This window comes from Somniosus microcephalus, chromosome 27, assembly GCF_052327205.1.
Source record: "Somniosus microcephalus isolate GS21.2 chromosome 27, FLI_Smic_1.0, whole genome shotgun sequence".
Lineage (NCBI taxonomy): Eukaryota > Metazoa > Chordata > Chondrichthyes > Squaliformes > Somniosidae > Somniosus > Somniosus microcephalus.
The window spans coordinates 23,805,671-23,830,447 of NC_141013.1; the positions used below are offsets into that span (position 1 = coordinate 23,805,671).

Genomic DNA, 24,777 nt, shown 5'->3' on the forward strand with positions numbered 1-24,777 from the left:
ACTTGAGCATTCATTTCAAGCACCGAGTATATCTTGCAGTATTAAAAGGGATCAATACTTGCACTTCAGCAGTAGTGTTGTATGCTGCATAGTATTAAGCTCCTATCCTTGTAAAACAGGACTTACTGTGAGAAAAGCCATAGGAAATCAACTGGTAAAATATTACATGGTATCGATAAAATAAAGTCTGATTATAATTTCCACCTAATGCCAAAAATAGCTGCAGAGCGCAAATATCAATTAAAATTAAATGTAGAACAGTCATCAGGAAAACAAATATTTAATAGCATTGATAAATGTATTTAAAAAAAAAAAAACAAGCGTGGTAATAGGCAGAAACATTGAGTTATTCAAAATAAAATATAAATGGCATGATGGGAGAGTTTGGGTGCATTTGCAGTACATGTTTAACATTGGAGTAGTGTGGAGTTGGAGTTGGGGCTTGACCTGTCTTTGGAGTGAAACAGCAAGTTGCATTTTTACAGTCCAGGGCGAGAGCAGGAAACGGCACCGATACAGTCATCAATGTATCGGGGAAAAAGAGGTGAGGAAGAGGACCGGAACAAAGAATGTTCCACATATCCCACGAAAAGGCAGGCATAGCTAGGACCCGTGTGGGTTCCCATAGCAACACCTTTAATTTGGAGGAAGTGAGTGGAGTCAAGGGAGAAGTTGTTTAATGTGAGAATGAATGTAGTGTCAGTTCTGACGAAGGGTCATCGACCTGAAACGTTAACTCTGTTTCTCTCTCCACAGATGCTGCCTGGCCTGCTGAGTATTTCCAGCATTTTCTGTTTTTTTTTATTTCAGATTTCCAGCATCTGCAGTATTTTGCTTTTACATTTTTAGAGTGCCTTTTTTAAGTAGAAAAATGTTCCAAAGCATTTCACCTGAGGCGTAATCAGAAATAAATGGATGCCGAGCCAAAGAAGGAATCGTTGGGAGCGGTGACCAAAAGCTTGGTCAAAGACGGGGGTTTTAAGGAAGGCCTTCGTGAAGCTGAGGGGTTTAGGAAGGGAATTACCGAGCATTGGGCCTGGATGGCTGAAGGCACGCCTGCCAGTCGTGCAATGAAGGATGGGTGCGCAAAAGGCCATGGTCTCAGCAATGGAGAGTTTGGTGAGGGGTGGACTTGTAAGGCTGGAGGAGGTTACAGAGATGGGGCAGGGTGAGGCCATAAAGGGACTTAAACAGGAAGACAAGAATTTTAAATTGGGGACTGGGAGCCAATGTAGGTCAGGAAGGACAGGGATGATAGCAGAGTCGAACTTGGTGCAGGTAGGCTATAGGCAGCAGAGTGTTTGAGCTCAAATTTATGGAGAATGGGCGACCAACCAGGAAAGCATTGGAATAGTCGAGTCTGGAGGCAACAAAGGCATGATGAGGGTTTCAACACCGATGAAGCAAAGGTGGAAGTGGCTGGTCTTTGTGATGTGGTCTTTGTGATGTAGTGTAAGTGCACCCTTACAGTACCGGAGCGATGGAAGCTGGCTGAATTTCTTTGTTGCAGTACCTGTCACAAATACAGATTCACACATCTTGCATCAATGAAGTTGGTTCTCCCTTTATTTTGTCAGTGAAAATGTTTACATTAAATTTTTTTAAATATTCTGCGTGCTTGACTTTAAATGGCTTATGATGTTTGAATAATGGGATTCCTGTTACAGGATGATCTCTGGATGAAGTCAAAGAAAATCTGTAAAAGGCCTTCCTAGCAGTAGATATGCAGCTTAAGTTTAACCTTTTGGTTGTGGGAGCAAAGGATTGTATGATTTTGGAACTTGCTCAGGTTAAACATCATTGAATGTTCTACGATGTGCCAAAGTTGTTTTCACCATTGGATAGGTTATCAGCACCCTCTATTATATAAGCATTATTCTTTCTGTTAAAGCGCCCATCTTTCGAGCCTTTACGACTGAGATTAGCTATTTACTGAAATTGAGGCTGTTTTGTGTCATGGATTTCAGCCAACAAGGAAGTGGATTAAGACTGCATCAGTGCATACCATTTAGAACGCGACTGGCTATTAGGATGTGATGACTTTATCCTGTTTGTATGATTCAAGCCTCGGTCTCTGTGGTGATTCTTAAATGGCTTTGAGAATGCCCATATTAGTATGGATCTGGAGACCTGTTATTTCAAGAACATGTGTTGGTACAGCTATAAAATAACTTTGCAATAATCTGAAAGTGAGAATATAAGTAAAAGTTTGTTTGTCTTCTAAATATGTGTAATTTCTGCATTACCCCAGTGAAGCCCTCCAACTGTCTCGCAGTAATATCAAGGCTTAGTTAAAGTGTGATTTTTCCAGAACTGATTTCTACATTAAATTTGTTTTTATGCTGTGCAACCTTGTGCATGATTTCATAAAAGCTACTTCAAAAATATTAATCATAAGAGTATTTTCCCCCACAAACTGATTTAAATGAGGAAGATACTACCGTGTCAATTCACTAATGGGTTTTCAGGCCAGTTGGATAGAATTGTGGTTCGTGTTTCCTGCAGGTTCAAAAGGATCAATGTGAAAATTCTTAATGATTTTGAAATTTAATTTGCGCCATAGTGTTCAAAATCTCAAATATGGGCAGTTCGGTTAAGTTCGTTCAGTGATGGCTAAGTGCAGATTTTTACAAACACTGTAAACTACAAATGTTGTCTGAAAAAGTTAATCTGTACTTTGCCCTCAAATTCTTACAGGGAGTCCAAGAAACCTTAACTCGGCCCTGAGAAACTTCTTACAAACAGTGTTTTATGGCAATGTTGGAGTCTTTTTAGAAATTTGAACAATTGTTTACAATGATAAACCTTTTAATGAACATTAATCAACTTTGGGAACTGTTTGAGTTAAACTAATGTAAACTTCAGCATATGTTACAACTTTGACAAATTTAAATAAAGATTTAACCTCTCTTTGAATCCATTTTTTTTACATGGCAAAAGTAACATTTCAAAACAAGCTCGTCGTCGAGCAAGAGGGACATGACCATGACGGTCAGAATCTTCCAGCAAGGCAGCTTTCCACTTTCCTGAGAAACAACAGGAGATAGTAGAGACAGGAATTAAATTCCCCCTACTTCCTCAAGGCACCCCGCTTGGCCCCAGCACCTAGACAAATCCTGCTCCCATTACGCCGTGTCCCATTAAATTCTGGACTGGAAACATGGGGTGTGGTGGAAAGATACCAGGTGCATGTGTCGTGGGCCTGTGGTTGGTCCGTGCTGGCGGCTGTTTGCTCCTGAATAGGGCTGCTGCTGCCTCGCGCAGTTTGCTGTATAACAGTGGCACTGTGCCTGCTGTTGGAAGGCCGGAGCCCGGGCTGGTGCTTCTGCCCGGAGAGGTGGCAGCAGCAGGCACTTGGACTGCACCAGCCGCCCTGCCACTACGGTCTTAATATACAACCCCAGTCATCAGTCTAATGGCTGGCATGATGGCAGCTGTCAGATCCTGCAAGGCCTCAGTAAGAAACTGAAAGACACAACTCGTGTCCTCTAATCTGTCACCCAAATTCTCGAGCGGATGCCTGCGCTTCCATTAAAGTGGAAGCCCCAATCGCTCTTTCACCGTCCCCTCCGGTGTCCCAATGCAGCAGCCACCTAGTCACAGAAATGAAAGGTTTAGTTCAGAACGGAAAGATCACCTGTTCAAGGCAATGTAAGGGTATGAACTTCTTAAAGAGACCTTGTCTCGAGGGGATTTTCTCCTTGCAAATTATAATGTTTGTGGAAATTGAATGTCCAAAGAATAAAACTTTTCCTATAGTAGGCAGTTTAACAGCTTTATCATTACATACAAAGAGAAATTCATTTTTGGCCACGAAGTTGACAGAAATGGTGCATAATTTCTGTACAGTTAATCATAAATGTGGCATTGCTGCAAATTGCTTGTTTATGACCATAGTTCAAGCAGTTTGCAAGACTGTACATAGTAGGACAGTATAACAGTATTTATCAGAACACTCGACTACAAGTACCTGTACTGCTTTCAGTGATTTATATATAGCATTCCATATAATGTTCAATCCAGAACAAGAATAGGCATCTAATAAGCCTTTGATTTAATTTCTAAACAAAGTCTTCACTGCTCTTCACAATGGCATTCTGTGTGCATTTTAATCTCCTTGTGATTTGGCTTAACACATTCAAGCTGTGAATTTGCAGGTCATTCCGGTTTAGTAAAGGATGATTCTCTTGAGGTTAATCTATGGTAAACCTGAAGAGTCAAATTCTTTCTTAGGCCGTGGTGCTTTTTTTCATTGTGCAAGAATAAAAAAGTATAATAAAAGTTTGAGACATTCAGCCCATTCAAGTTCATTCTTTCAGTATTCTAACTCGCTCCATCTAGCGTTTGAATGATCATAATGTCCTTGAATTTACTAATAAATTTTAAAAATTAATCACCCTTTTGAGTGAATACAATTTTTCTAATTTATTTTAAATTTACATGTCACTAATTTAAATATATCGGGTCCTACTGGCATGACTTGCCATGGCCTAATATTCTAGATTCATCTTAACCTGTATAATGTACCTCCAGCAAAGTCCCTTTGTCCCCACTAGTCTTACCTAGATTGTAGCGCTTCAGCATCTCTAACCTTTCCTCATCGCTCATTTCTTGGAATCCATCATTCTTCTTCTCTGCACTCTCTTCAATCCATGCAGGTTTCTTTTGAGGTGCAGTAATAGTAGTTATACACCGTATTCCAACTGTGATCTGACCAGTACATTATAAAACCTTGGCATAATCTCTGTCGATTTGTAATTCATGTTCTGGCTATGTATCTGAAAATGGTATTTGCTTTTTCAATTGCTGCTATTCTGCCACTATGGATGTGAATCATCTGCTATTGTGGTCCATTTCTAAATCTCCTTGTATGAACTCTCTCTCCCTCTCTTGTATATTTGTGTTACTCATTTTTCATCTTGGATTGTAATAGACAGCTGATTGCCTTTATTAGGTTGATTTAGTTGGTTTTAGTTAAATTGGTAATGCACCATTGTAAATCCTTGGAGCACTTCAATAGGAGCTTTGTAACGCACTGTCCATTTCTCCTTGCATACGTTGGAGATATTTATAGTAAGCTTATCCACTGATCAGCTCAAAGCATTACCACCGACGTTCTGTATTTGTTATGTAACTGCTGCATGCAAAGATGGCTGGTATAAAACGCGTATTTTATATACTACCCATGAAATTCATCGAGAGTAAAACGGTGAGGAACTTTGTGCAGTAGAATATTCATCTGAATTAATGAGCATTTCTTTATGGTTATAAATAATTTGAAAAATGATTACCTACAAAGGCAGTTTTCTCAATAGTCTTTTATTTATTGGGAGTAATGTTGAATGTTTCCAGAAACAGCAGATAGCTTATTTCTATCTACATGTACCACAGTGCAGCTAATTGTTCACTTAACTATAAGGGTATGGTAGCCGAGTGGTTTTGACACTGGACTAGCAATCCAGCGGTTGTGTCAGAATCCCACCATGGCAAATTAGGAAATTAATTTTAGTAAATCTGGTAACTTGTGGAGTGGCACCAGATAAATAACCATAAAACCAGCTGGATTGTCGTTTTAAAAAAAAAAAAAAAAACAAAAAAAAAAAACAACTGGTTGTCCTTCAGGTAAGGGAACCTACCCCCCACCCCCCTACCTGGTCTGGCTTACATGTGACTCCAATCTAATACTACATGATTGACTTTCAACTGGGGATGGGTAATAAATGCAGCGTTGCCCCTATCATGCAATCAAATTTTAAAAAATAAAAATAAAAAATGTTTTAATCAACTTAATCAGTTTTAGATGTTCTGTTTCTTTGTTTCTTCATGTTACTAAAAGTTGGAACAAATGAACTTGACTGGAAATCAGTTTCTATATGTCTTATGCATACTTTCTAATCCATTGCCTGAACTCAGTTTTCAAAAACAGATGCTAGATAGAACCAGATAACTTCATATTGTAAAATAGTTACAAATGATCCAACTGGTTGTCTAACATTTGTGCCTCATAAGGGTCAGGGAATGGTCATTTCCAACAAAAAGGGCCCAACGCCTTCCCCGACTTTCAACAGTGCCACCATATATTAGTCCCCACTGCTTCCACCGGATGGGGTTCGGGTGGCGGGGGGAGGAGAGCGAGATGGTGCGTGTAATGCCTGCTTAGCTAATCCGTGTCTGTTGAAGACTTTAAGCAAGAACCTTGTAATTTCTACATCCCTGCACCCTATGCATAGTGTAATTACAATGTCATTTTTAGTTCTCCTGACATTGATCACATTGTGTTGTTGCTATGACACCGAAGAGACAGTGCACCCTTGTCTCTAGACCAGAATTTTGACTTGCATAATTCTTCTGTTTTATTGCCAGATGGGAAAGTGTGAAACAAAAGGAAGTAATGTGGTTCAAGTTGAGAAATATCTAAGTCATGGGCAACTTGTGCAAATATTCGCTGGCTTTAATATCAAGGGAACCTATGTTTAAAAGTGACAATTTTAACTAACTATTTGGAAAATACAAGTTGAAGTTGATCTTTGCTGTTCTTGAATCACTCCTCTTGTTCCATTCCCCAACCCCCCCCCCCCCCCCCCCCTCTATGGGTTAGTATATCATTAAGTTGGTCATGTGGGACTGGATCAGATGAATAAAAGTCACACGCTCAGTCTTGGTCTGTACTTTTTTTTTTCTCTTGGCGTCAGCCAGTGTGGTGACTGTGGAGTTCTTACAATTATCCTCTGTTTCTGGACTAGGGAGGGGAAGGATGTGGCTAGGGTTTGCACTTGTGATCGCTGTTTTGTAGTCATTGGTACACATACGTGGACAAATGTTGGGTGAGGACAGGATCAGGGTTGGCTGTGAAGCCCCCCAAAGAGGAATGGCTTGCTGACATTTACTATCTAAGAATGATCAATGGCCTCTTTAGAGATCTCCTGGCACCAGCGAAACTGCGCAAGACCGTAAGGCACTGTCTTCAGGAAGGAATTGGCTGTGGGAATAAAAATCATTTGTAGTGTTCCACTGTGTAAGATTTCATCAAATGAAACCGTGCAAAAATCAAAGGCACCGCCTTTGACCACCCCCCGGCTGCAAACGCTTCACTCGCCACCGATTCCATCCCCCTTCCTGAAGCTGAACCAGATTGTTTGCAGCCGCAGCATCCTATTGCAAGAACCGCAATAAGTAGCACTGAATGGAAGTAATTGTTAGTTTCAGCAATAACTTTAGGACTTTTCAGTAATGGAGAGGCAGGATTGTACTGCATACTTCAGTTCTAGATTAGATATGGCTATGTATTGCTGCAAATTGCCAAGTGAATGAATGCCGCCTTTCTGATTTGAGGTTATTTGTGAATTTACCAGGGATATGTAGTTGTTTGCTCTGTCAAATTCAACCTTTTGTTGTATTTTGCAAAAGATCCCACTTGCATATGCAATGCACATATTTTTGTTTCATTTTGATAGGTCCTCTGGGAGTGACGTTAGACTCCACACTTGGCATTCTCAATTAAGCTGCAAGAATAGTAACCTATGTAGTCCAGTCAGTAGAGTGCAAGTTTGAGATTATTGTGCCAGAATTGTGCAGTGCTCCGGTCGGGGTGGGTGTGGAGTATTACATTGCTGGTCATTGAGATAAAAGGGAAATGTGGAGTTGATTGAGAATGATTCACATTTTCAGGAGTGAGTTTCTGGGGTAGATGACGCAAAACTGGAATGTTCAATTTTGAATGGAGGCCAATGAAAGGAGACCTTGCATAGTGGTGTATTTAGATGCTAAATGGAGTAGACGAGAGCAATCCAGAGCACTGCGTAAAAAATATTAGGAAGCATTGATTGACTAGCATCTAGAATGGTCTTCTGGGTAAGGTAATGGAGGCAAAATCTCTGAAATCATCTCGAGGCAGTTACATGCTGCGGCGGGCAGGGTGGGGCGATTGACTGGGATCTAGGTCCTGTGGAAAGGTAAGTCGGATGGGCCAAATGTTCTGCTTCATTCTCATGAAATGATGAACTATAGAATGCTGCACTTAAAATTATCCACTTGCATTTATTTCACTGCAGGGAGATAATTTGCTTTTAATCTTGAATCTTACTTGAAGCTTGTTTAATTTTGCCCAATTTAGCCTAATAATACAGAGCCCTGCCATGTTCAAGGCCCATCCCTCAATCTTTATTTCCCCCCCCCCCCCCCGTAAGTCCTGTTCTGCCTCCAACGCATTGGCTGACACTGGTGTCAACAGACACTCCAAATAAAGGATGCAATTCTATGATTCTGAAACACGTTGATACCCTTTTGAAGGAATGGTTCCGGAGGCTTTCACATAGCATGCTGATCCTATGCTTGCAGAAACCAGTAACTGTTACTGCCCCAAAATACTTTAGCAATATTTCCATTTTCACACCCTCAAATTAGAGAAGGATCAGAAAGGCTGTGATGAATTGCAAACTTTCTCTGAACAACTTTTCTGAACCTGAGGCAAAGGAACAAAGAAAATATCCAAATTGCAATACCACAGGTCGCCTAGACAGACATAGCAACTTTGTAAACTTGCAGTGTCTTTGGTCATGGGTTCACATCCACCATTTTATTAAAAAGACATAACATTCAGATGTTTTATCAGAATCTGGCCATTTGCTTTGAGCTTTATTCAGTGCTGTCGGAAGTACTTCAGTAAAGCAGCAATAGTGAATCTTTTGTTTACATAAGATATACGGCACAGAAACAGGCCATTCAGTCCAACCAGTCCATGCCGGCGTTTATGCTCCACTCTAGTCTCCTCCCGTCTTTCCACATCTAAATCAGCGTAACCCTCTATTCCCTTCTCCCTCATATGCTTGTCTAGCCTCCCCTTAAATGCATCTATACTTTTTGCTTCAACCACTCCCTGTGGTAGCGAGTTCCACATTCTCACCACTCTTTTTGGGTAAAGAAGCTTCTTCTGAATTCCCTATTGGATTTCTTGATGACGATCTTATATTGATGGCCTCTAGTTATGCTCTTCCCCACAAGTGGAAACATTCTGTATCCACGCTATCAAAACCTTTCATCATTTTATAGACCTCTATTAGGTCACCCCTCAGCCTTTTTTCAAGAGAAAAGAGACCCAGCCTGTTCATCCTTTCCTGATATGTATACCCTCGCATTTCTGGTATCATCCTTGTAAATCTTCTCTGCACCCTCTCCAGTGCCTCTATATCCTTTTTATAATATGGCGATCAGAACTGTACGCAGTACTCCAAGTGTGGTCTAACCAAGGTTCAATACAGGTTTAGCATAACTTCCCTACTTTTCAATTCTATCCCTATAGAAATAAACCCTAGTGCCTGGTTTGCTTTTTTTATGGTCTTGCTAACCTGTGTCGCAACTTGTGATTTGTGTATTTGTACTCCGAGATCCCTTTGCTACTCTACCCCACCTAGACTCGCACCCTCCAAGTGATGTGACTTCCCTATTCTTCCTACCAAAATGTAACACAGGTAGACTATCCTTTATCCGAAAACCTTGGGACCAGCTGTGTTTCGGTTTTCGGAATTTTTCGGATTTCGGAAGATTTTCTGACAACACTTGCTTAGCAACAGTTTGTAAACACTCGGGCCCTGCCTTGGAAGTGTCTCTGAAGCTGTTGCTAAGCTACAGAGACTCTTTCCACAGCCTGACTTTAATTTTAAAAAAATGCTAGGGGAAGAAAAAAAACCCCGAACAAAATGGCAGCTGATTTCTGCCGTTCGATCGAGGTTTCCGGCTCCCCCTGCTCCGTATCTGAATTCCTTGACTTAGTGGGGGCCTGGGGCTTGACTGCCGCCGCCAGTTGTGGGAAAGCCGGATATCGGCTGACTCCTACACTAAGCTGGCCCACAAATCAGGTCGGGGGGGGTGGCTGGCGGGGAAGAAAAGACTATCGGACGGGCCGCTGTATTGTTGGGTTCACTCTCCCGGTACCTGCTTCACACTGCCCGGCTCGGCCTGCAATCTCCTGCCCAGGAGGGAACTCTGTGACCCTCTGCCCTGCTCACAGGGAAAGGCAGAGCTCCCGGACCACTCCTGTCATGTTTGGCGCCACTCGGGTCATGTCGTGCGCACGACTTACGCTCCACGAAAAAACTTTCGGTTTTCGGAAGTGCGGATAAAGGATAGTCTACCTGTACCTCACATTTATCTGTGTTGACCTTCATTTGCCAATTATATGCCCATTCTGCAAGTTTATGAATGTCCTCGTGTAATTTGTTGCAGTCCTCCTCACTATTGGCTATCCACTCCCCCCTCCGTTTGGTGCCATCTGCAAATTTAGAAATTGTATTCTTGATTCCCAAGTCTAAATTGTTAATGGTAAGTTGTGAGCAACAGTGGTCCCAGCACTGATCCTTGTGGAGCACCACTACCTACCTTCTGCCACTGTGAATAGCTACCCTTTACTCCCACTCTCTGCTTTCTGTCCTGAAGCCAGCCAGCAATCCATTCTGCTACTTGTCCCCTGACTCTGCATTCTCTGACCTTGTTCATCAGTCTATTATGGGGTACCTTTATTGAAGGCCTTTTGAAAATCTAGATAAATTGCATCTACTGCATTAACATTGTCTGCTCTCTCTCTCTATTACCTCTTCAAAAAATTCAATGAGGCTGGCCAAGCAAGACTTAACCTTTTGAAATCCATGCTGATTATTCATTACTATACTATATTTTTGGTTTCTCGATGTTGTTCAGTTTTCTCCTTTAATAGGGATGCCATTATTTTTCCTACCACCGATGTTAAGCTGACTGGCCTATAATTCCTTGGACATGTTCTATTCCCCTTCTTAAATATAGTTATTACGTGTGCAGTAGAACTGGGGGAAACCACCAAAGCGATAATGAGTGTGAATTGCCCTTCTGGGGTTTGGAGCTGTAGAACACTTGGATGAAGTATTGGTGGTTACGGGTTTGTCACACATGCTGGTAATGGTCAGAGCAATTTGAGACTGTAAAATGAAAGCAAGTACAACATTACTGCATGTTGCTTTGTTTTTTTTCCTTTGTAATTTATTGGAACTGTAGTGCTAAATAAGCTTTGATACAAGACTCCTTAGATACCAATTTTAAGAGGCTGTAACCAGTGTCTATTGAATAAGAAGAAATGATTTTTTCAAAATATTTGACATAATTACTCAGAACAGCGACCCTCTGAGCAGTTTGTTTTAATCTTATAATTTCTTAATTCTTTAGAGCTGAATCTCAAAACACAATAGTTAATGCATTGGATATGTGCAGTAGGAAGGTGCTTTTTTGTTAATGAGCGTATCCAAATTATGGTTACTCAGACATCTGTCTAGTTGAAACAGAGCTCTAACTATATTACCTAATCACTTCTGACATGAATTGCATGATTAATGAAAAATAACGACAGTTTGTACAGATAATAAAATGAGCATAAAAACTTAGATTCTAGAATAATGGGCCAGAAATTGGTGAACGGGGCTTGCCGCGCGTGCAAGCCCCGTATATGCACTTACCCCGCGCTACTGCCGATCAGCTCCAGGGACGCCTGGACTTGGTGTTTGAAAAAGAAGAATCCCAGGCAGCGTATGACGTCACGCCGCCCAGGAGTGCAGCCAGCCAGGAGCGTGCAGTGCAAGTGAGACACGCCCCTTGAGGTCTCAGTTTCACTGGACACGCCCCCAATGTTTCTGTAAAGCTGCTAAGCATTTTTACATGCAAAGCAGCAGTTTAAATAGGTTTTTGGAAGTTTTTTGAAGATTTTTGGTAACTTTTATAAACTTTTTAAAATGTTTACATTATTTTGAGTAATCTGAAGTAGTTTTAAAGAGAATTAAAGCCATTTAAAGACTTTTAAAAGCCCTAAAAGAATTTTTTTAATTTTATTTATTTATTTAGCAATGTCGTCGTCGTCATACGTGTCTTCACACTGTTCCCTTTGGGGAACTGTATGAAGTGGTGGAAGGATTTATGGCCATGATTAACGCTCATTCCGTGACCGTAACCATCTTTGAACCAGCCATTAGGGCGGTTAGTCCTATGGCGGGAGGGTTTTACGGGCTCCCACAAGCTCTACAAGGAGGGGGGGGGGGCCACCCACACCCACGGATGCAAATATCCCACTGGATGTCAACCCAGAATTTAGAGCCGGAGCTCCGACTCCACTTGCCGGGACTGTCTGGAGCGGGGTTCGAAACCCTACCCTGATCTGGCCCAGCGGCGGGGATCCTACCGCTATGACAAAGGCCCAATCCGATTAGCAACGTGAAATGGCAGCATAAGGCTCCAGTCACGGGGAGGGAAAAGGCGCAGGAAACGTATGGGTGTCACCTTTTGTGCGGAGTGGGCCTTTTGCGTAGCAGTAAGCATCCCCGCCGCTGGGCCAGAAGGAGTAGGGTTTTGAACCCCACTCTAGACAGTCCCGGCAAGTGGAGTCGGAGCTCCAACTTTAAATTCTGGGTGGACATCCAGCGGGATACTTGCGTCCGTGGGTGTTGGTGGCGCCCCCCCCCCCCCCCCCCACCTCAGATGGGTTGTGGGAGCCCGTAAAACCCTCCCGCCATAGGACTAACCACCCTAATGGCTGGTTCAAAGATGGTTACGGTCACGGAATGAGCGTTAATCATGGCCATAAATCCTTCCACCACTTCATAGTTCCCCAAAGGGAACAGTGTGAGGATACGTACGATGATGACCTCTTGCGCAATGCACCTCCTTGGACCCTCAGTCGCAGATGCGAGGGGGCAAGTCGTGCAATTGTTAAATTTTTCATTTTATTGACATGTAAAATGTTGGCCCAGTAATTCCCTTCCAAATGCGCGAGTACGGTCGGGGTACTTACGCATCTGGCCGGATGAAATGCCAGTTTTCAGCATGCACAGTGCATGTGGGGAAAACCGGCATTTCCTGTCCTCTGAACGAAGGGGTTCAGAGGCAGAATGCGTGCGACTGCACAGGCAGCGCGTGCGCAGTATAATTCGCCGCTTTCATTAATGCTTTCAGTGAGGTCAAGTCATTACAACTTACACATGAAAAAAGCATGGGTACAGTTGCTCCAGAGGCTGCGGAGGAAGATATTTATTATCGTGGAGCTTCTGAAAGTATGTATGTCTGTATATATTCCTTTGCGTGTTATGTATATATTCCTTTACTTATGTGTATGAATGTATTATTTAATTATGACTTTCAGAGAAAGTAACTTATTGGAAAATCATAATTAAAAACATACATTCATACACATTAGTAAAGGAATATAAAACATACATACATATACGTAAAGGAATATATGTGGACATACATACATAACTCATTCTCACATTCCATTCACACAGCCACAATTGCTCCTTCTACCTACCGTTCTGAAAACCCTTTTTAAAAAAAAAAAAAAAAAAAAAATTTTAAGTTTAAAACTTACTTAAAATTTCTTAAAATAACTTCCCTCCCTTTCCCAAACAAAAATATTGCATTTCAGAAGCTCCACGATAAAATATATCTTCCTCCGCAGCCAATGAACAACTTTACACTTGCTTTTTTCAAGTGTAACTTCTAAGGACTTACCCTCACTGAATCCATCATTGAAATCCACAAAGTTCACTGCGCAAGCGCTGCCTGTGCAGTCGCACGCGCTGTGAATAGACCTCGGGTCTGGAAATGCCGGCGTTCCCCGCATGCGCTGTTCCTGCTGAACGCCGGCATTTCCAACGGCCAAATGCGTGAGTACCCCGACCGTACTCACGTTTCTGGCCGCGAATTTCTGGCCCAATGCCTCAATGACTACATAACCAGATGCTTCAACTTCTTTAGTTCAGAGCCTACATGTCGGTACTTTTTATTGATGGAACTGATGTTTTGTATCTCTCGGCTTTTTCTTTTCTGTTCCACGTGTTTTTTGATATGATAAATGCTAAGCACCAATGATCTTTTTGGGGAACTGGCTTGGAGCAGTTACTAAGTAGGACTGTGCAAGAGCTAAATTAGTGTATTCTTTGAACTACAGTAAGTATTGCTGAAAATTCTGGTTAAAAAGCTATCCTCGTGATTCTCAACTCATCACAGACAATTCAAATTCCTCAATTCCCTTTCTGCCCTCGCACTGGTGGTGATGTAAGCAAATGCTCAGTACAACCTCAAAACAAAAAGCGATTTGGAAGAAGCTTCATGGGAAATGTAGAAGGAATATTCAAGGTGCGACAGATTGAACAAAGTAATTTGATGTTGGGGGTGGAATGCCTTGCAGCATAGCGGGATAGGATGAGGTGATGTGGCTAAATTCCCTTGTCATGGTGGGTGCCACGATCTAGGATTGGTTTAGGAGAGACTTTGCCAAAGAGAACTTGACATTCTATAGTGCCTTTTGCATGTTCAGGATATCCCAATATGCTTTGCAGCTGATTAAATTACCTTTTGTAGTGCGGCTCCTGTTATGTAGACATGCGCACAGCAAGGTTCCGCTAACCGCTGGATGTGTGGCAGTCGGGAGGAAGAAAAAGAGAGAGAGAACCGAGAGGGTGAGAACATTAAAATGGATGGGCAATTCTTAAAATCAATCAGGTTGCATTTAATGTCGCCCCCCCCCCCCCCCACCGCCCCAACGATCATGTGGCTAAAACACTCGTGGGACATTATTTCTGTCGGAACAAATGATGTTTGGCCTTTGACTGGAACTGAAGACCTACCAAGCAGTCTGGGGTCCTTCTTGGTGGTCCCCCAACCCACCCACTGATCATGAAGGGCAATGACATAACCAACACAACCACCAGTGCGCAGGATATTGATCTTCACCCACACCACCCTGTGCCCATGTCTTCAGCCTTGACTGATCCTAGAAATCTGGTCCGAGGAAGCTGCCTCAACCCTCTGACCAGGTTGATCCCAGCACAAGTACAATCGCAGCAAGGTACCCTGTGTGTATCAGTGGATTCTTGGAAACACCGTGCAATCAAAACGCACAATGGCTATGTAAAATATATACAGTATGTGAATGTACATTCCAGAGAATTTAATATATAAAAAGAAACCATTTTTAAAAAGGACTTTCATTACAATTTTAATACTCAACCACTGATGGTGGGAAAATGCATTCTAAAATAACACACTTGCAGTCTTCACATTGGCAATTTGATTCTTATTAGGAACCCAATTTGTTCATGTAACAATTTATGTAACTGAGCCATATGTTGCGCAAGAAAGAGTGCAGGAAAATGCTCACATCAGCAGTCACTTAACAGTGGAATATTCCACGTGTTTTGGACAGGGTACAAACAAGTAACCCAAACCTCCTGTGAAAGTTTGTTTCCTTCATTACAATTGTGAAGTACTATAGCCAAGTACGATAGCCACTTGAATGCTCAGTTGCATATTGATTCCCTTGTTAAATCAAACTTTCTAACTTCTGCATCTGTGATCAGTTGCGATCTGTAAATGTACACTTTCTATATTCCATAATTAATATATTTTTGGAATGTGAATTTCAGTGATTGGACTTTTACTAGGAAGCTATGTTTCAAAATGAAAAAGACTTTCCAAAAATGATGTCTAGTAGAGGCAAGTTATCTGCTGTAAATTTCCATGTACATTACTACAACCTTTTTTTATAAATGACTTCTCAGCCTGAAACACTTCACAGGTAGACAAAAGGAGGAACTTGGAGGAGAGACTGAAGGTATTGTTGATGAGTTTTTAGGAGGTGTTTGAAGGCAGGGAGAGGAATTGCAAAGCAAAGTGATTTGGGGAGAGAATTCAAGAAGGGGCGTGGCTAAAGGGTGGCGGAGCCGAGGGAGCAGGGAATGAGCAGGAATCCGGACTCTGGCAGAGGATATGGGTAAAGGTGTATAGTCGGCTCGGATAGGAAGAAGCAAAGCCATGGAAGGCTAGAAATCTATATACTGATTGAGCTTGAATAAAGCGAAACCTTTCCTACAGTACAATACTGCATGGGAAGAGGTGCATTACTGTCCTTCCACCTGCAATTATACTTCATAACAAATAACACAAATTACAGATGAAATTTGATTTTTAATCCTCCTGGCTGTGTGGCAAAAGATTCTAGGAGTGAAATTCGACATGGGTGAGGACGCAGAACTGATGGTATCGCATCTGCCACCCACGATGCGTTCCATCTATTGGAACTGAATATCAGGCGGGGCGTATAAACGGTTGGCAGATATGATCGCCGGTTTTGTGTTCCTCCTCCGCTGCCCCCCTAGAAGGTTAAATTTGGTACCTTCCCCATGGAGATGGTCTATTACTTTGCATTTTTTGGATGATCCAATAATGGATAAATGTATTAATGGGCACAGCAGCGCCACCTGCAAACAATTGCTGCATGATACTGACAATTTATATCTGAATGAGCTAAAATATGGGAGGCAGTGAATAAGAGGGTCATGATAGAAAGGTAGTCAGTTACTTATACAACTTTAGGTTGCAATTCTAAAATATCCTGTTGCTTTTGAGTGAGAAGGGACTAGAGGTAAATACAGACTCTTGGTACTCTGGAATATTGTAGTTGTGTAATGGATATGAAATGTGCACAGCTTTTGTGATTTTTAAAGTAATATTCTCAACCTTAAAGAAAATGCACACACCAGAATCTGGGGTTCTTTAGTTGTCGGCTGGAAAACTGGTGTTAAGATTTCAATAGCATTGGTGTAGACTTAAGAACAGTGCAGAACTTGGCTGGTGTTTATTCAGTCATTTATACAAAGCCTATCCTGAATCTGGCTGCTATTAATAGTGTTTGCTATTTCATTTTTATAATGGAACTGAAAATGCTAACTTGGCAACATCCACAAAACAAAACTTGTTTTAAATGCTGCTAGTGAGGGTAGCCCAGATTCCTAGTGATCAGAATGTGGAACTCGCTACCACATGGAGTAGCTGATGTGACTAGCACAGATGCATTCAAGGGGAAGCTAGATAAACATGTGGGAGAAAGGAATAGAAGGATATGCTGATTGGTTTAGATGAAGTAGAGTGGGAGGAGGCTCATGTGGAGCATAAATACCAGCATGGACCAGTTGGGCCGAATGGCCTGTGTGTGCTGCAAAATCCATGTCTATGTCAATGCTGGGGAGAAATAGCACAATGTCTCGTATCATGCTTTCTAGAATGCGGTAGTTTAAAGCTATAGTTTTTTTTTTGTGTTGCATCAGTTTGAAATGTTAAATTTGATTGTGTTGTAGTTTATAGTTGAATAGTATTTAAACTGAAATGTTTATCTTAATTTCTTGAAACCAGGTTATGTGCTTTTTTTTTTTTTACATGTATAGTTTTTGCTAATATCCTCTCTAATGTTCTGGTACATTTTCAACCATTTCTGTAATAGATGGATGAACACTTCTAATATTTGTTAACTTCTGTATTGTGGTTTCTAGAGTAAGCCTTGTACACCTCAATGAGAGAGGAAGTTGATCGTTGGTTAAATATAATAAATCAAATTTCGGTGCTTTATTGAAAATTGAACAGTGTGTTTGTTTCTGTTGTGCGGAGAAATTCAACTTGAAACCACATGGGTAGTAATCGTGTTATTTTGCTGTGTTCATTTTGGCCAAGTTCTCCATAAATCTGATTCCTGGTGTAAATAGCACATTTCTGTAAGTACTTAGCTAAAAATCTTATGATCGATGAATATTTTACAACACACGTATTCCACCTGGGACTGTCTTTACTGGAAAAGCTAATCCGAATGCAGACAGCAGACTGTTGGCACCAGTATAGAACGGGTGGAGGATAGTTTAAACTGCATTTTCTGTAGTTCAGCAGTCAGGCCATTGAGTTAGTTTGTAAATAATCAGTTTAACATAAAAAATGAGGAAAAGTTCACTTGTACATAGCAACATTTTGCCATCCCAGAAAATTTAAGAAAGTTAATTTGCCTCATTTTACTGCTTTCTTTTTAGGCATTTCAACCTGAGAATGAAGCGAGACACCTCTATATTCACAGATGATTTTAAAGTGGAAGTGTCAGGTGAAGAGCTGAATTATGATACCTCCCACATCTACACTGGGGAAATCTATGGTAAGATTGTTAATTGTGAACTGGCGTAAATGTATATGTGTTATATGCACTGCCAAGAATATATGCAGATACAGCATCCTCTGTGTTCAAGATGCAATTTATTGCTGGATTTAAAAAAAAAAACTTTAATATCACTTGTTAGAAGATGAGTAATGGTTTGTCACAACTGTCAAAAGGCAAATTAACAGAAGTAATATGAAAGCAAGAATATTTATAATGCTGTTCATGTGGTGCCGTTGTCTTCCGACCTCTCTCCAAGTTCCATTCCCGCACAGAACTTAAAACAACCTATATTGCAACCGTGTGCGTATTTCAAAAATTAATTTAAAATAATTTTTCTATTGGGGGTGGGGGGAAAGGTATGCAGTTTTGGGGTTAAATACATTTATCTTGTGTAACTGGGTAGGTCAATATTATGCAGACCAGATAATTTTAACTTTGTTCCAGATTTTACTACTTTCAAAAGTTTAGATCCACACGCCAATGTAGTTTTCTTAAGAGCAACTTTTTCAACCCCTCTGAAATAACAACAGAAAATGCTGGAAAAACTCAGCAGGCCAGGCAACATCTGTGGAGAGAAACTGGAGTCAACGTTTCGGGTGAAAACCCTTTGTCAAGACTAAAGAAGCACAGGAAATGAAATAGAATAAGAGGCCAGGCTGGGAGAGAAGAGAAGAGGAGACATTAAGAGGTCTCTTCCCCTCTACCGTTAACCCCTCTACCATTAACCATAACTAATTAAACACCACAATTTTCATCACTGAATAGAATAAAATTTTAAAGTTTAAAAAAAAAAAGAAATAGATTAATTGGGTATTCATCTCATTGCTGTTTGAGGAATATTGCTATTGGATTGATAATGCAGCACTTCCATAGAACTGCACTAGAGTGCCAGCCTAATTTATGTGCTCAAGTTCTAGTCTAGGGTTTGAATTCAAAACCTTTTGGCTATGAGACTGAGCTAAGTTGGCACAAGGTTAGTCTTGTGTTCAGATTGGCAACTTGGGTGACGTACTGGACAGCAACTGAGACGTGAAATTAAATTTAGTAAGAAGTCCACCTTTTAACAGAGAAACAAAAAACAAAGTGGTGGGAGGGGACAGCAACTGTTCTGATCAGGGAATGATGACCATAGCAATGATTTCAAGGACACCTGTAGGGAGGAACTACATATGCATGTAACAAAATAATATGCAACACTTCAGTCACTCTTTTACTTACATAACTGGACTCTATCTTGTAAAAGAAAAGTTTGTCGGGCAGCTTTGAAGAACTTCACTTACAGATGCCCTCCCCCCCCCCCCCCCCCCCCCAAATCAAGCCCAGCATTTGGTCACGAGCTGTAAGATCAAAAATGGTGAATAATGACAGACAACTGCCTTACAATACTTTTACAGTAATTTAAATCTTACCTTTTCAACTAATTTTGTCTTTTAATACTCCTGTGAAGCGCCTTGGGGCGTTTTACTATGTTAAAGGTGCTATATAAATACAAGTTGTTGTTGTTGTAACAATCCAAATTAAACGAGTGACTAGAAGTTTGTGGCTGCTGCCCCTAAGTTCCTCATGTAAAGTGTTACTGGTCATGGCTGTGCCACTTGCAGGGCAAAAGGCAGGAAATGTGGTTGGCTACATTTGTATTCGGGCGAGCTTGCAGACCAGCCACTACTGGAAAGTTGTGCATGTGTTAAGATTTGGAAGAGGAGGCCTACCACGTCTGCTGCTTGGAATTCAGACACTAGTAAATCTGTCCAGCAGCAGTTGGTCACTTCCAGCTACTGGCTCAGTCCTGGTAGGTCTGCCATCTCAGGAGAATTATTTATGTGTACATATATGACACAGGGAAATCAAACTGGGCAAGAAAATTCAAAAAAGAAGTGATTATTGAGAATTAGTGTAGAATTAAATAACAATACTGAAGTACTGCACAATGTCAATATTCATGTTTTATTTTTAATGCAGAAAGATTGGGATGTTCATTTTAAAGGGGGTTCATGTCAACAGTTTGACATGGCTGATGAACTATCATTCAGTTGGAACACTAGATATTTAAATAAAAAAGTAATTGACGAGAGTTTTTTGTCTAATTTTGGTTTGATGGCTGTCTCATCAAATTTAGTCGCAATACATAGAAGTTCAGCCAAGCCAGAATTTTATTCCAAGTCTGTCCTGATTCAGTGTTGCAAGTTTTATCCGTTAACCAGTCTGCGAGAAGAGCAATTCGGACTTAAAAGAATGGTGTGTGATTTGGCTCCGTATTCTGTATAGTTTTCAGCATTGCATGATAGGAAGGATTTATTTTTTAAAAAGGAAAAGGGGCAGCGTAGTTTCATTAGGATGCTTTTTTATTTGCATTCTCAGGATGTGGATGTCGCTGGCAAGGCCAGCATTTATTGCCCATCCCTAGTTTCTCTTGAGAAGGTGGTGGTGAGCCGCATTCTTGAACTGCTGCAGTGCATGTGGTGAAGGTACTCCCACAGTACTATATGGTAGTTTTCCAGGATTTTAACCTAAGGATGATGCAGGGATGGCAATATAGCTCCAAATTGGGATGGTGTGTGACTTGGAGGTGGTGGTGTTCGCATGCACCTGCTGCCGTTGTTCTTCTAGGTGTTGGAGACTTTGGGAGGTGCTGTCGAATAAGTCTTGGTGAGTTGTTGTAAATATGGATACCAAATACTGCAGCCACAGTGCAAAAATGAAGATTTATCTAAGTTGGGCATATTTGAGAAGTTGTGGCTTTTTTCACAAGAACTAAGAAGGTGAAGAGGTGACCTGCTAAAAGGCCATCAAGATTGGGAAGTGCTCTGAAAGTAATAAATTGTTTCCAGTCGTCAGTATGATGGTAACACGAGGGCACAAATTTAGGATGATCACAAAGAAAATTAAAGGAAGGTTAGGAAAAAATTCTGTATACAGCGTAGTTAAAACTAGGAAATCTATGCTATAAACCACTGCTTTGCAGAGTGCAGAACTTTATAAAAATAATTAGATAGTTGTAAAAAAAAAAATAGTGAAGTGCAACAGGCGCAAGCATGAGACTTGATGGGATTGCACTGGGTGCCTTATTTGTGTTATGCTAGTATCAGTAAGTATTACTTCCTTTTGGACTAGAACAATACCATGAAGAGCAAATGGTCTGAGGACTGGACTGAATTATCTGTCCACAAAACATGAAACATAGAAACATAGAAGATAGGAGCAGGCCATTCGGCCCCTCGAGCCTGCTCCGCCATTTAATGAGATCATGACTGACCATCCAAACTCAGTACCCTGTCCCTGCTTTCTCCCTTGATCCCTTTAGCCTTAAGAAATATATCCAACTCCTTGAATATAAGTTTCAATGAGTCAGCCATTGGGCTGAATTGGCCTCGTCATCCCTGACCTTAGGAGTGGGCGGGGGGCAGCCAGAGAAGGCTGCCAGAGCCCCTGGAACTTTAACCCAGCAAAAGTCAGAATAAGAGGAGAGTTGAGAAGGGGGAAATTATCTTGTGGTTGTTTTATGGGGATCTAGTAAGCCTTGATTTGTAATATATCAAAACCAGTTTATAAAAACTTCACTTTAATGGTAACAATGTGCTGACAGAGCCAAAGAATGAAGGGCCCCTTAAGTGAGTGCAAGTCTGAAGAACTGTTTCCTCAGCTTGTCATTATGTGCATTAACTTGTGAACTATACCTTGTGAAGTATAATGAATTCTTAAATTATTCATGTTTTATTCCACATTGTACAATAAATGTTCCCATTAGCTACTTGTATTCACAGTGTGTCCTGGCATTATTTTAAAACAGTAAGATGATCAGTACTCAGTGAAAAATATTAATCTGAAGTGGGTGCAGATTTAAAGGTAACTGGGAAAATTAATAAACCTTTAATCACTAGTAGATCTTGTCTCTTTTCATACGACCTAAAACTTCAGATTACTATTTAATCAATTTGCTATTTAATCTCTTGCCTACTGCAAAAGCCACATTAGCCATGCTGCTGTCTGAAGATCAATGGACAATTTGTTATCACATGAATAATTTTAAAATGTTACATACAGTTATAATGTTATGAACAATTGCTCATCAGTTAGTTTTGAAAATGGTGTGTGTTTGTTTGGTTTGTGGTTGCTGATTTTTGGTAGCTTTTCCTACTAGCCGAGTAAATTGAACTGTTTCTTAATTGATTTGCATATCTAACTCTGCTCCCTTTGCTCGCTCTCCTCTGTTCACTGCCCTCCTGTCCGCCCTAAACCCCTCGCTCCACATAAACTCTCCTGCCACATTCACAGCTACCCCCTCGACCTTTCCATCTGCCATGGTCTCTACTCACATGGTCTTGACCACTGACGAGGCAACCTCCAAACATTCCCTTGTATCCCTTGCCACCCAGAACCCTTAACCCCTTCCAACTCCGCTTCCTTCTGAATAAAAACTTTCCCTTAAGTCACTCTGAAATGTCTAGCCTTTGGCTCACATTCACCACAATTTGCTGAACCACTCCCTCACCTCCATCTTTGATACTTTTGTTTACTGTCTCCCATCTCATTCGTTCCCCTGATATGGCCCCAGTCTTTGCTTCCTCAAGTCCAATTGGCGTAGACTTGAGCATATATAACGTACAACTGGCTTAGCTATACATCACCAAATCTGGCTGGACCATATCAAATAGCAGTTGGGCCTCACTTTTGTACTGAAACCACCCAATACGCCAGGATCATTCTGGAGAACAAAGATAATCCTGGGCTGCTTTTCTCCACAGCCAACTGTCGCCTTGAACCCCTCACCCCTGCTCGCCCCCCCCCCCCCCCCCCCCACCCCCATCCTCTCCGTCTGGTAACCAGTGTTAGGCACTCATACGAGGTCGTGCCACCAAAATTGAGAGCATCTATTTGGCTGTGTTGGCTATTTCCCCCTTTGTCCTCTTGCCTGCCAAACCTCTCCCAGGCTCACCCCTGCCCTAGACTTGAGCCCATGTCTTTCTCTGGCATTTCTCCCACCTGCCCCATATCCTTTCTGAGCTCATCTTGTCCATGAGACCCATCTCCTACTCCATTGATCACATTCCCACTAAACCAGGGAACTTTCCTTAATTGTAAATGGTTCCCTCTCCTCTGGTACTGTTCTTCCTCCCATTTCAAACCTGCCATCATCATTCCTTCATCAGAAAAACCACCTTCATGCCCTTTGTCCTTTATAAAGTATCATCCAATCTTCAAACTCCCTCTTTCCAGTCCACGAATGTGTTGTCACCTCCACATCTGTGTCCATCTTTCCTGTACTTCTGTGTTTAAATCTCTGCAGTCAGGTTTTTACCTCCTGTCAATCGCTGAAAAAACACCCTAGTCAAAATCACAAATGATATCCAAAGTGCATTGTCCCTCCTTGGCCTCTATACCGTCTTTGGCATGGTTGACCTCACCGCCTTCTCTGTTACTTTGCCTTCATTGTCTAGTTTGATTGAATTGTCCACGATTGGTTCCATTCTTAAATATTTGATTGCAACCAGTCCATCTTCTGCCCCTGTATCATTACCTATCCATAACCCCCCATTCTTCCTCGTCTCCATGTTGCCCCTTGATGACCTCATCAGCAGACATGGTGGTAGCTTCACTTGTACACTCACGACACCCAGCTCTGCACCCTCATCACCTGTCTTGACCCATTGCCTTTGTGTTCTCCGACTGCTTCTCCAACATAGTCTTGGATGAACTATAGTTTCCTCCAGTTAAACATTAGGAAGACTGAAGCCATCGTCTTTGACCCCCACCCACAAACTCTCTATCCTTGCCACTGTTTCTATCCCCTTCCCCAGCCGTTGTCTTGGGCTAAACCAGACTACTTAACCCCAATGTTCCCATCACTCAAATTATCGCACTTGTCTAGTTTTTTCCATTTATAAAGCCGTTGAGCGGCCTGCGCGGGACCTCCAGATCGCTGCAAGGCCACGCAACTTAACCGGCACATTGTTTGACACTGAGCTGGACTTCGAACCCCATATCCTTTCTATCACAAACCAGCGACTTACAACTCCATACATCAACCTATCTGCTGCTGAAACCCTCATCCATACCTTTCTCACCTCCAGCCTCTACTATTCCAATGCTCTGCCAGCCAGCCTCCTATCCTCCACACTCTAAACTTCAACTGATCCGAAGCGCTGCTGCCTCTTTCCTATCCTGCACCAAGTTCCACTTGCCCAGCAACCCTGTCCTCGCTAACCTACATTGGCTCCCAGTTACCCCCAATGGCTCAATTCAAATTCTGATCCTCCTGTTCAAATCCCTTTGTGGCCTCTCCTCTCCCTTCTCCAGCCCAACCTCACTCCCTTACGAGCTTCTGTTCCTCTGGCATTAATTCTCAGACAGAAACATGCCACAAGCCTGCAGGGGCAGGTAGCAAAAGCTGCTCACTTTCAGAGAAACAAATAGAATCCTTGTAAGAAAACTCCCTTTCTTTCCCCCTCCTTTTCCCTTGAACTCATTTCTTCTATGATCATTTGTTGAATGACCTTACCAACACAACTGCTGAATTACAGTGCAACCAGGAGCCTCTCTGTGTTCTTTTTTAATGGTAATTTCTGTTGTGAGCTTGACACCCCAATGGCCTTGAGTCCAGCTTGCAGCTGTTCACTCTGCAGTTCTGTTCAAAGCTGAAAAGTTTTTTTTATGGCATAGGGCGTGCTTGTGATTTCACTGAGTGAACTTACTTTGTTGATTTTATGAGCCAGACTTTAAGTATCTGGATTGACCGAGTGAACTGAGAAGATGGAAGAATACCTGACTTAATGGCCCAGAAATTTGGGTCGGGGGCT

At 41.7% G+C, this 24,777-nt stretch overlaps 1 protein-coding gene across 1 annotated transcript in view; it reads left to right on the top strand.

Moving 5' to 3' along the window:
* adam10a (ADAM metallopeptidase domain 10a) overlaps positions 1-24,777 on the top strand; it is a 159,385-nt gene that overhangs the window by 41,650 nt on the left and 92,958 nt on the right. Inside the window, exon 3 of the mRNA XM_085968714.1 lies at positions 17,862-17,980. Coding sequence (XP_085824840.1) covers positions 17,862-17,980 — 119 coding nt within the window. The remainder of the gene's footprint in view (positions 1-17,861; positions 17,981-24,777) is intronic.